This window comes from Sarcophilus harrisii, chromosome 4, assembly GCF_902635505.1.
Source record: "Sarcophilus harrisii chromosome 4, mSarHar1.11, whole genome shotgun sequence".
In the NCBI taxonomy this organism is placed as follows: domain Eukaryota; kingdom Metazoa; phylum Chordata; class Mammalia; order Dasyuromorphia; family Dasyuridae; genus Sarcophilus; species Sarcophilus harrisii.
This window is the reverse complement of record NC_045429.1, coordinates 415,636,611-415,648,974: the sequence shown is the minus strand read 5'-3', so window position 1 is coordinate 415,648,974 and position 12,364 is coordinate 415,636,611. Positions and strand designations below refer to the sequence as shown.

General features: G+C 40.0%; 1 protein-coding gene across 1 annotated transcript in view; it reads right to left on the bottom strand.

The window, feature by feature from the left end:
* Positions 1-2,066: 2,066 nt before the first annotated feature.
* Positions 2,067-12,364, bottom strand: part of LRIG2 (leucine rich repeats and immunoglobulin like domains 2) — a 47,447-nt gene continuing 37,149 nt past the window's right edge. Inside the window, exons 12-18 of the mRNA XM_031967317.1 lie at positions 11,903-12,066; positions 10,956-11,276; positions 8,637-8,918; positions 7,755-8,204; positions 6,678-6,827; positions 5,402-5,695; positions 2,067-4,400 (exon numbers count right to left, since the gene is read on the bottom strand). Coding sequence (XP_031823177.1) covers positions 4,174-4,400; positions 5,402-5,695; positions 6,678-6,827; positions 7,755-8,204; positions 8,637-8,918; positions 10,956-11,276; positions 11,903-12,066 — 1,888 coding nt within the window. The 3' untranslated portion in view covers positions 2,067-4,173. The remainder of the gene's footprint in view (positions 4,401-5,401; positions 5,696-6,677; positions 6,828-7,754; positions 8,205-8,636; positions 8,919-10,955; positions 11,277-11,902; positions 12,067-12,364) is intronic.

The window sequence follows — 12,364 nt, the reverse complement described above, 5'->3', positions numbered from 1 at the left end:
AACACAAGCTTTTAATATTACCAATTGTCATAGATATTGTAGAGGGGTTTCATTTACCAGACAGGTACTTGGATGAGATGATATGTAAAGTTCCTTTTGGATCAAGGAGCAGCATGGGACATAGAAAACATATGATCAATTATGTTTTTTAAAGCTAATTCCTAATTCCACTTTCCCTACCAATGTCACATTTTTTGGAGACTCATAGGATTAGAACTAACCTGGTAGGACCTCAGAGCTTGCCTAGTCTACAATTCCCTATTTTATAGATGAGAAAACAAGAGAAATTAAATGACTTGCCCCAAGTTACAAAGATAGGAAACAGCAAAGCCCAGAATTTGAACCTTGTTCCCCTAATGCCAAATCTTCTCACTTAAATCACATTTTGTGGATTTTAAGACTAAGATACTTAGAGAAAAAAAAAAGCCATGATTTTATACTGGGCAAAATCCACACGGGAGAATAAGAAAATGATGGGATTATTAAAATCCCCTGGAAATGTGGGAATTTCATAGAAATCATAATTGGAAGAGACCTTAAAGGTCACCTTTGTCAAACCTTCTTCCTAATGTAGGAATGAATTTCTTCTATAATATTCCTAACGGAGTGTCATTCAGCCTTTACTTGAACAATTTCTGACTCCTTTGTGAGGAAAATCACTCCATTTTTGTGTAGTTCTCAATTAAAAAAAAAAAAACAAACCACAAAACACCTTCTTCTTTATAGTGAACCAGACAAGGGGTATGTTGAATTTACACTCATAGGAGCTAGGTTCAAATTTCTGTTTAGTACCTAGGTGACATTGGGCAAGTCAATCTCTGTAGGACTCATTTTCCTCACCAAGTGGTTGGACTAACGGACAGATGAGGTCCTTTCCAGACCTAAACCCATGAACCCATCACCTAATACTTCTATTTCTGTATTGTTATTATATTGTCTAATTATCCACTCCCCCTGCCCCCAACATTTTTGGTATACTGGAATGGGTATGAACAGCCAGCACCTGGAAATTCCTTTTCAAATTCAAAGTAATCTATGGAAGAAATTGATCTTGCACAGGTTAATTACCTAATCCATAATGACCTATGAATTTTTAAAACACTAAGGATAGCACTCCAGGTTTCCTAATACATTTTATCTTAGAGAATCTGAGTTACTTGAGAATGAGACTTAACAGGAAGTCAAATAGATCAGCTAAGTCTAAAAGTTTATGCTACAATAAATCTTGGATAACTAGGAAAAATAAGATGTATTTTTTCAGGTGAAATTAAGTATGATCAATCAGTGAAGAGATACAAATGGATCAATTAGGAACCCTTGCTTATCCCTGTTGAAATGTAGTGATCAGAAAAATACAATCCTGAGCACTTCAATTTGCCTGGGAGCTAGTAAGGATGCCTGTTATATTAGCATTAGATGGACATTACACTATTTTGAACAAACATCAAGAGCCACTAAATTTATTTAAACTGTGTGGTTAAATTGCTTCTGGAACATTAGTACTGTCATTAGGCCAAAAATGTATGTACAATGAAGCCTCTGTAATGACCACTTCTAATGCAAGCCTTGAGTCAATAAATTAGTCAAATTCACTTCTCTTTAGAGCTGAGCTGGCTTTGCCCCTTCTCCAGATCCACCAAGTTACTGATGAGGAAAACCTGGGAAGACTTACATGAACTGATAAAAAGCAAAATGAGCTGAATTAGAACATTGTAACCCAGGAAGAACAATACTATACAATGATCAACTGTGAATGTCTTGGCTATTTTCAGCATTGCAATTATCCAAGACAATTCTAAAGGACTTATGATTTAAAAAAAACCTATTCTCCACCAGAGAAAGAACTGATAGAGTCTGAACACAGATCTAAGTGTACTTTTTTTAAAACCTTATTTTTCTTGGGGTTTCTTGGAGTGTTTTCTTTTGTAACATAGCTAATATGGAAATGTTTTTCATAACTGCACAAGAATAATCTATATCAAATTGCTTGCTTTTCAAGGAAGGGGAAGGAGACAGAGAATTTGGGACAAATTTAAAAAAAAAAAACTACAGTTAAAAATTGTTTTTAGGCATCATAATTGAAAAAATATCGAAATATAAAAATCTTCACTTAAAAAAAATTACTGAAGGATCCTAAGGATCCCAGGAAGAGAATGCAAACACTTTAGGCTGACTAGTTAGAAGGTGCCCTCCTAATGGGAGGAATGAACTGCTGACTGGAGAAGTATAGATAATTCTTGAGACAGTAGTGAGTGGGTAAATTATAGAACAGAAATAAACAGTGGCCAAGCCATGTGCTATCACTTTGGTTAACAAGGAACAGCTTGTTACCATGCTATCATTCTTGCCATAGAGGAAGTGAGTCAGGGATGTTGGTACAAGGAGCTGACAAAATCTTTTCCTTTGTTCTAACCTTAAAGTTATTCTGTGAAAAGCTGCTTTTCTTCATGTAGTGTTGGTCGATCTTGGATCAGGAAAGGAGTCTTTCAAAATGGCTCATATTATAACAAGAGAGAGACAAATAAGAAGTAGAGCTATCTTTCAAAAGTGTTTAAATGAAGACAGTTTTTTGAGAGGTGATTCTAAGTGAAAGGATCCATTTGGTAGTGTTTTAGAGAAGAAAAAAAATAAACAAGGGAAAGATAGTATCCAATCAAGAAAGTGCTGGTGGGTAAGAAAAATATAAGAATTAAATCAACCAATGAAACATAGCTAAAATTTCTGGTGGACAGCTTGGAAATTTTTATGAAAACCTAGATCTTTTTTTTTTTTTTTTTAAATCTAGATCCTCTTGAGAAGCATATTAAACAAGAAAATTTTAGTAAAATAATTAATAACTGACATCCCATTAAATGGTTCAAGCCATTATTGGGTTTGATACTGAACTTGACCATAAGAAGAGATTCAGAGGCTATAAGGAAAAGAAATTCACAACATAATATTCTTTGCCCATTGAGAGTCACCTTACAAACAATATCTTTAGTAATCAGAATTATTATTTGTAGGAAAAGTTAATCTGCCTTAAATATCATTTACATAAACACTAAGTTAAAGACCTCATAGAGCAAGAGCTTCTCCTTCTACAGCTTTTTTGTATTGTACTTTCCTCTTCACCCAAGACAAAGTTTTATCTCTGTGTAGTATACTTTTTTTTTTTTAAAAAAACATTCTCTATTTATTTTGAAAGAAATGTCTTTGGTAAAATAGGTTGTTCCCTCAACCCCATATATATATGGCTAGTAGAACAGGACAAGTCTTTTTGGATCAAAAGCACAGTGCCACCTGAGGTTTACAAAGCAAAAGGCAGTAACTGAGGACAAACAATCTGTCTATAGAAGAAAATTGTGAATCTCTGCCAATGAAAAGAATACAAAAAAGTGTTAAGTTATACCAGGATAGCCATCTATGTGTAAATTATGAGGTACCCTGCTTACACACACAGACTTGACTTCTTAATTACTAAGAAGTTTTCAATGCAATTTCTTTAAATTTTCCAAGTTCTACAAAATCCATTACTGGTCTGTTAAAGCAGCTGTCAAAATAACAGAATATTACATAATTTGGCATAATAAAAAAATATTTACATTAAACTGGAATTTTACATGAAGTGAATACAAAAAATATTTATAAGTGAAAATGTATTTACACCTTCTGTCCTGGTCTGAACAGGGACAGAAAACTTAACAACGCAAAGACCTAAACTTGGTACCAGTTTGCCAAAACAAGGATGTGATTCTTGTTTGTTGCCATGAAAAAGAAAGCACCAGCTCAAAGTCAGGCTTACGGTTACATAAAAACTTGATGTGCACTTTTAGAAGGGCTTCTCAGAAGACCAAGTAAATTAGCCAAGCTCTCCACATAGTAAGCAGCAATTTCATTCTTCCAAACTCTTTCAACTGCAAAACTGGACACATCTTGCTGGGTCCAGAAGAAATGATTGTTGTACTAGTCACATACCTAGGCCTTCTCTCGGTCTGATGCAACCTAAGAGAGAAGTAAACTGGACTCCTCCATTCTCTTTAGTGACCAGCTCTCTTGGTCCCCTCAGTTATACTTGTAAACATGACAGGAAAGCAAAGGTGAACCTTGGGGTTTCCTCTGAGCTCTGAGGTAGTACATACACAATTGGGGATTGGAGTGTGTGCCCACATGCCAGTCTGAGTGGAGCATTTTTCATGTAGCTTCACTGCCATCTTGTATGTTCTGAGTCCTGCTGAAATCAAAGGAGTGACCTTGTAGCCTGTGACAGGGTCTGGGGGAAGCAGAATGGTCTTCATCACTTTCTGTCAGGTTCTCATTTTGGAGAAGTCGTGGTGATTCAAGGACTGGCTGCTGGGAAAAGTGAGATTGTGGAAGTCCTAATTCTTTGTTTATGCCCCATAAAGGCCGCTGTGATGTTTCTGAGAATAAAATACCAAATAAGACAACACAAGATCAAAATTCCTTTTTAATGATTTTCCCCTTTTTCTTTCTTAAATTAAAAAAAAATATTTTTTAAACAAGGTTTTTCAGTATTCCTCAATAAAGAGATTCCTACAGAAATACATTAACTGACCTTAATACATTAAAGAGCACTATTTATGGGGCTAGCACCCCATTCCATTCCCATTTACTCTGCCTAAACCAGGAGTGAAAGACTTCATTCTGGCATTCCTCTCATAAAAAGCATTTCCCCTGAAATACACGGAAGCATTAAACATTAGACCCAAACCCCAAATACTTGCAGAACTCAGTATTGATTTAATTTAGAACATCGTGCCATACATTATAAATGCCTTTTAAAGGTTCTTTTTGGGGGGGTCCTAGACCAGAGAGAGCTGAATGAAAGTCAGTGAGTCATCTAACAAAGACTTACTAAGAGCCCAAGTACAAAATATAAGGTATTCTCTTTTGGCTGTGTTTGAGAAAATTATTGTCTCTCGCCCCCAAATCACAGAAGTCCTGAGCATATCCCATAAGAGAAATCAGAAAACTAGAAAGTGAAAAAAAAATCTCACATTTATCTCACAGTATCTAGAAGCTGCTATGGTTAAATGAAACATTTTTCTTCTTCTCCATGGAACCATCAAAAAAAGATTATTTTAACCTTTCTACTACAATTTTTGCACTTTACTCACTAAAAGTAAAAGATAAGAAAGGGGAACACACACATTTTTCTACTAAGCCCAAATTCCTATATACTCTGTGAATTTTAAATAGTGCCATCTTGTTATGTTCAGAGCTACAAAAACAGAAATCTAGTTTATTGCATGAAATTCAGCATTATGAATGTGGCAAATACTCTAGTAAACCAGCTCATTTTGTGCAATGGCAATTGACAAGGCTAAACTAGATTTAAATTTTAACTCAAGGGAAAGAAAGTCATCCTTCAGAGAAGGAAAAAGTATCACATAAGCCTTACCATTGCTCATTTGTGTGGAGGATACAAGTGCCTTCTCATTTATCCTGTCATGGTTGGTGAGGTAGACAGACATGTCTCTGTCTCCTGAAGATGTCAAGGTATCCACAGCCACAGCTTCTGGGGAAGGATGTGCCAAACAAGCCTCCTGGGGCATCTGGACCATGAGACTGGACAGCGTCTGGTCCAGCCCGTCCTCCTCGGTGATGTAGGTGTATGGACAATATTCTCTGGTCCTGGAGTATATGTTGGCATTGTCATAACAATCCGAGCAAATCACCCGGCTGCTGCTGCCACCTGATAATAACAAGAAAAGCCACCACATTCCTCACTTAAATGAAGCAGCCACAGCCTCATCTCTTTGCTCTATCACAACTTTGTGAAACTATGATGAAAACCAAGGAGCTGAGACAAAGCTGGCATGGCAGCCAAAGACACAGCTCTGATTCATGCAAACAAAGCAAGGAAGGAGGAGCTGTGAGCTCATTTCACAAAACCCTTGCATTAAACTGGCAATGTGAGCTCTTCATGAAAACCTACAAGGAAACCCAAACTCCACAAGACAGGTTACCAGGCCAGTTTTTTAAACACATTTTCCACCTTCCTAGGATAACACTTTGGCCTGGAAGCCCAGCCAAAGCTTCATTCTGACCCTCACAGGCGGATCTCTTCTCTATTTCTGGCAATTAAAGCTTTTCTTTCCTGGAGTCGGCAGGACACAGCAGAAAGAACGCTAGTTCTATAGTCAGAAAAGAACTGGGTTGAAATCTTGCTTCCACAATTAACCCTGGTTAAGTCTGAGGTAAGTTTCTTGGGCCCCCAGTTTCCTCCTTTATAAAATGAAGGAATTGTGCTAGGTATTTCTAAATCTAGGACCCTGTGATCTCTGCCTGCCAAGGAGTTCTATCTGAAAGCAATCATGGATATGAGTCAGAGGATCTGGGTTCCAGTCTCAGCTCCATCACTCACTACTTGTGAAACCATGGTCAAGTCACTCCCTCTCTCTCAGTTTGTACAATGAGGATGTTGGACTGGTGACTCAAAGGGGCCTTAGAGCTCAAAACCTGTGGTTCTGATTTTTTTTTTTTTTAAATAATAGAGATATTTTCCTGTGGCACTCAATTCTTGAAATAATGCAAAAAAAAAAAAAAAAAAAGATGCACTTCACAGAAATGTTTTCAAACCAACTTTCCCCAAACATGTCTTTTGTATACTGAAGGAAACATGTACCAGTTAAGTTCAAGCCAGGCTGGAATGAAAACTTCACAGGTGCAGTTACCTTCTGGGCCTTTATGCATGAATCCATTTCCAGGCGGCATGAGCTGCTGGTGACTCCCGGCCTCCGAGTTGCTGTAGCCCTCCTGCGGTTCAGACAGCGTTCCCTGAGAAGACAGGTAGCTGGGGATGTCAGCAGGCAGATTCAGCTCTTCTGTGGACATAAGGACACAAGCAACTTTCAAGTCAGCACTCAGAAAATCACTGAGCATGCATAGAGATACATGTCAAGATGTGTCCGATAATCATTAGCCAAATGAATTGTCTTCCAGGTGCCAGCAATTTTACCACATCTCTCTTGGCTCAAGGCATTTTCTCTGGTTATGCCTGGGGCCTAAAGTGCTTTCCCTCCTCTGCCGATTACTGGACCTCCCTAGTTTGCTATTGAAATCCCAACTAAAATCCTATTTTCTAGAGGAAGTCTTCCCCAACCCCACTTAATTCCATTATCTTCCTTTTAAAAGTTATTTCCTATTTAATTATGCTCTGTACATATGCATATGTATTTGTTCACATATTGTCTTTCCCAATAGATTGGAAACTCCCTGAGGGCAAGAACTGGCTTTTGCCTCTTTTTTGATCTCTGACCCTGGACACAGGGCCTGATATACAGTAAGCACTCAATAAATGTTTACTGACACTCCTACCCCCACCCCAGCCTATAAACTGTGCTTAAGAATTATCACCACTGGGCAGTTACTAATTCTATTTTTCTCCTGTACAAGTTGGGGGGGGAATAGCAAGAATTCTATCATCCCTGATTTTTCCCACTTGTCTGCCAGGCAGACTCTTCTCTCCTGGACTCTCAGTACAGTGGGTAAAATCAGTAAAATCACAACTCAACTTGCACAGTGTCAGGAACTTGTTCTATGCACAAGGAGAAGTTTTGGAACATTAATATTCACTTCAGAATGCTCCACAGATACAAACTTCCTGACCCTGACATATCAAAGTCAAAAAAACTCTAGAAGAAAAATGCTTTTCCTCCCTGTATCCCTTAGATCACTCATATTTCCTAACATTCCCCCACATAGCAAGTACCAAAACCTAGGAGATGACCCTGCCTCCAGACACCCCTCACCTGTATTCGTGATGCTGTAGTCCTCACTCTTCCTCCTCATGTGGTAAATGACGATGACCCAGATCAGAGAGGTGCCCACGACACAGCACACCACCACGATGATGACAATCCCGACGGTCGTCCAGCCGTCATCTTCGTGTCCAACACTGCTTTGTGCCGAATCGCAATTGGAGGAGGAGATGACGTTTAGGTAGATGTGACCCCGTTCCGTGCCCAGGGTGTTGGACATGATGCACGTGTACTTCCCAGCGTCTTCCAGCCCAGCATCTACAATGATGAGAAGCTGATTGGCTGCCGCAAAGAAGTGTCTTTCCGTCACCATCAGAGGACCGTCGTCTTTTGTCCAGTTGAGGCGAGGAGCTGGACTTCCTCCAGCGATGCACTGCAAGACAGCGGTCTCCCCTCGGGTTACAGTTCTATCCTCTAGAGGTCTGATGAAAGAAGGTGTTTCTAGAAGGGAAAAAAGAATGACATTTCAAGTTGGCATCCCGACTTACACCTATCATAAGAGGAACATTAATATTTTTTAAGCTCTTTGGTGCAACATTGCCTCAAATCCCAATATAATCAAGAAAAGCCATCAGAAAGCCAAAAAGTTTGCCTAAAGCTAGAAAAAAAAAAGGGTGTGTGTGTGTGTGTGTCTGTCCTTTGCCAATAGCAAAATCTTATGAGAGAACAGGACTCCCACCTCTTAACCTCTCCCTTAGGACTACGTGATCCCCCCAATTCTGTTCCCCCAAAGGAGGGCCGGGAGATCCAGGCTCCCAGCCCGGCTTGGAATGAAGATGTCTCACTTAGGAGGCTTCCTTCCCACAAGACCCAGGCAGCTCCTGAGTAAGGAGGCTTCAGCCAAACACGCCGAGTCAGGGAAAAGCAGCTCACCTAACACAGTTAAGGTAGCATTTGCCGAGAGACCGCCTGCAATGTTTTGGGCCATGCAGCTATAGATTCCCATGTCTTCTATCTTCACGTTGGCAATGAAGAAGACATCATCCTCGGGCATAACGTGCATACGTCTCTCTCGGGCCGCAGGGAAGTCTGTGCCACCATCTTTCTGCCAGGAGATCTGAGGAGCCGGATGACCCTCTGCAGCACACTCTAGTCGGGCCATGGCTCCGGTACGGATGGTTAAGTCCATTGGGGTTTTCAGAAATGATGGCAGCTCTGTACCCAAAAAGTTCATAGCGAGAATGAGATGAGGAATATAAATGCATGAGAAAAACTGGCATCCTTACTACACCCTTGGCTTGTGCTTCTGGATCAGCAGTGACAGGTAAAATGGGAGGTAGTATGAACTCAGTCTGAGACCGTGCCCCTCGCACTCTGGGGGCTTCCAAGAACCTGATAAACACAAGTATCTTGCCCCAGCCTGGCCTCTGGCCCTCACCAGCCCAATTCTACCACAACCTTCCTAGAGGAGCTGAGGCTCCAGCAGCTCCCTACTAGCCAGCAAGGCAGTCTCAGGAGTCACAGACACAAAATACCCAGAGTCCTTGCTACCAAAACCCCTGGCATGGGTCATTGGGTCAAATTCAGAACGAACATAACTCTATCAATCAGAACAATACCAGAGAGGCAAGTGTTCATCAGCCTGCTCTCTCCATGACCCTCTAGCTACCCTGGAATACCTGTCACCTGTCTGCCCGTGGCTCTGAGGATGACTGGGCCTTCACACGTGCTGTAGTCAGCCCCTGCACATCATGCTAGCTGCTGCCTTCTTCCATAGGACATCTTTCCCCATCAGAAGGGGAGCTCCCTGAGGACAGGCCTTGCCTCAATTCCCTCCATCCATTTCTAGCACCTCTTTCCCCTCCAGCTATGTGGATCTGTTCCTAGCCTGGGGCAGGCCATCTCCCATATTTCGGTGACTCTGCCCTGCCCACCCCACTACAAATGTTCTTCCAGGCCCCTCAGTTTCCTTCATGATTCACTTCCAATATCTCCTTTTCCAGGAGACTTTTCTCAGCTTCCACGTCAGCTCCCACTGCCAGGGCCATCTCCTTTGTCTTCCCCAATAGACAAGGAGCTGCATAATGGCAGAAATGGTTTCTCTTTGTTTTCCACAGGCAGACACTTAACCTGACTGCTCACAGATTACTAAATCAAAATAGAGTCTCATTCATCCTTCCATTTACAGAAGGGGGAAATGAAAAGTGGAAGCATGTTTTTTATAGTGCCTACTGTATGCTAGAGTCTGTGCTAAGTGCAAATATGATCTCAATTGATCCTCCCTACTTTTTTTTTTTAATAGCCTTTTATTTACAAGATATATACATGGGTAATTTTTCAACATTGACCCTTGCAAAACCTTCTCCCTACTGTTGTTAATCCCATTTTACAGTTAAGGAAACTGTAAGGGTGACAGAGGTTAGGTGACTTGTGCAGAGTCACAGTCAATGTCTGAGGCTGGATTTGAATTCAGGTCCACTGATTGCAGGTGCCACTCTCTATCCTCTGCACCACCAGCACCTGAATTTTTGCAGTGGAGAGGTATAGTAACTTCTAAAAGTAGCTACCTACTCTTACTAACAGAAGGGAAAGCAGAATATTCAAAAATGCATGTACACACATGTATGTCCGTGTATAAGTATGTGTGTATAACGTGTGTATAAGTATGCATGTATACACACACACACACAATTTAAAATCACTTGGAACAAGGTATTTTTCTTGTTGTTTTCACCTACAAAAGGAGTGTTTTCCTCATAAAGTTGCAAAAAAAAAAAAAAAAATCAGAGGTTGGGGTAGCTAGTACAGTGGATAGAGCACCAGCCCCTTGAGTCAGAGGACCTGAGTTCAAATCTTATCTCAAGACACTTAATACTTCCTAGCTATGTGACACTGGGCAAGTTACTTAACCCCAATTGCCTCAGGGAAAAAAAAAAAAAATTGTTCATTTGGTGCTCTCACCCCCACAAATCCTACTTAGTGGAGAAATGCTGTGGTCAAGAGGTGATGATGCAGGAAGACCATCAGGGTGTTGCGAGCTGCATGATTTGCATACAGCAAAAAACAAATAAATTTCCTGAGACAAGTAAGTTCAATTAGGGAACCTACTCCCTCACAAACATTTATCCTTACACTAATATTCTCCCATATATCAAGAAGAATCTAATTTTCTTGGTCAAGTGAATAAAGTTAAAAGAATAAGTTATTAACCATTCTCAAATTTAAAAGATATCAAAGGAAACAATTTCTTACCATTCACAGTTAATCGGGCTTTATGAGAATAATTAGAACCAAAGTGATTAGTAACAATGCACTGATATTTTCCTTCATCTGTGAAATTCACATTGAAAAGATGTAAAACCGTAGTGTATTCCAAGGCTTCTCCACCTTGCTGGCGATATCGAGCAAAATTCTCAATGTCAGCATCATACAAGATTTCGCTATCTTTTCTCCATGCAGTTGACATTGGTGAGTCACTGCTGCTCACCGCAGTGCACGTAAGGGTCACATTGACTCCTTTTAAAGCAATTGTGGTCTCTGGGTGTGTCCTTATCTGGGGCTTAGGAAAATCATCTGGAAAAAAGTAACAGGAGCCAAACATTAATTGATTTGTTTTTTGAAATAATCAATAATTCAACTAGAAACTGAACAAAGGACAAACAGTTAAATGTATACTCCTGTTGTAATTTGTTTGAGCCTTCAAACCTTAATCTTGCTTCCTAGATGGCATTTCCATACCTTTCTAATAATCATCAACTTGCTGGACAGAAGAATAAACAACTTTGGGCCAACATTCTAAGCTAGTCTCACCATTTGCTATACAAATCTAAGCAATCTTCACACACACGATGCTAGTTTCCTAGGCAAAATGAGGAGCAAGCTCTTATTTTATTTCATAAAGAAAAGCCTGTACTAAAAAAAGTTATTTGAAAATATACAGGAAATGATCAAAGAAACTAGTAATTTGCACAACAGATCAATCTGTCTGGAAGTTTCATATCATCTGAGCATATAACAAAGTAAAATTTCCATTGTACTTTAAAGGAAAAATATTTAAATATGGCAAGATATAATACAAGTTTTAGTCAAAGCCCCAAGTAAGACCCCAGACTATACACATCAGGCAGGTAAGAACACATTTCTATAGATTCATGGTCACTATTTCTTTGGACTTTAGACAGTGAGTGAAATATACAAACCGCAGACAAAGTCTTTGGGATCCACGTTGAGGATGCTCTGCCCAGCTAGCCATTCAGGGTGAGCACAACTCACATTCACAGCCTGTTCTAAGTGATTGTCCACTAGCCACTGCAGCAGCCACCTCAGCTGGCAGTCACAGAGCAAACTGCTGGTGTTCAACATCCTACACAGAAAGAGAGACAGACAGAAAATGAAGGCCTGTTCCTTCCACTCTTCATACTCCAAGTTTTTGCAGTGCCAAAATGCTTGCTTCACACATTACCACTCAACATCTTCAGCAGGGAATGTACTGTCATCCCTAATAAGGGAAGATTACTTTCAAATTCTTTTCACAGGACTAAATTACCTGGGGTCCCATTTCCAATCAGAATAAAGAAAATGCTACTAAAGGTGTGCTTCTGGCCTGCAAAAAAACCTGTTAAACATGTCTGAAAAATAAAGATTAATGATTGTATTTCTAC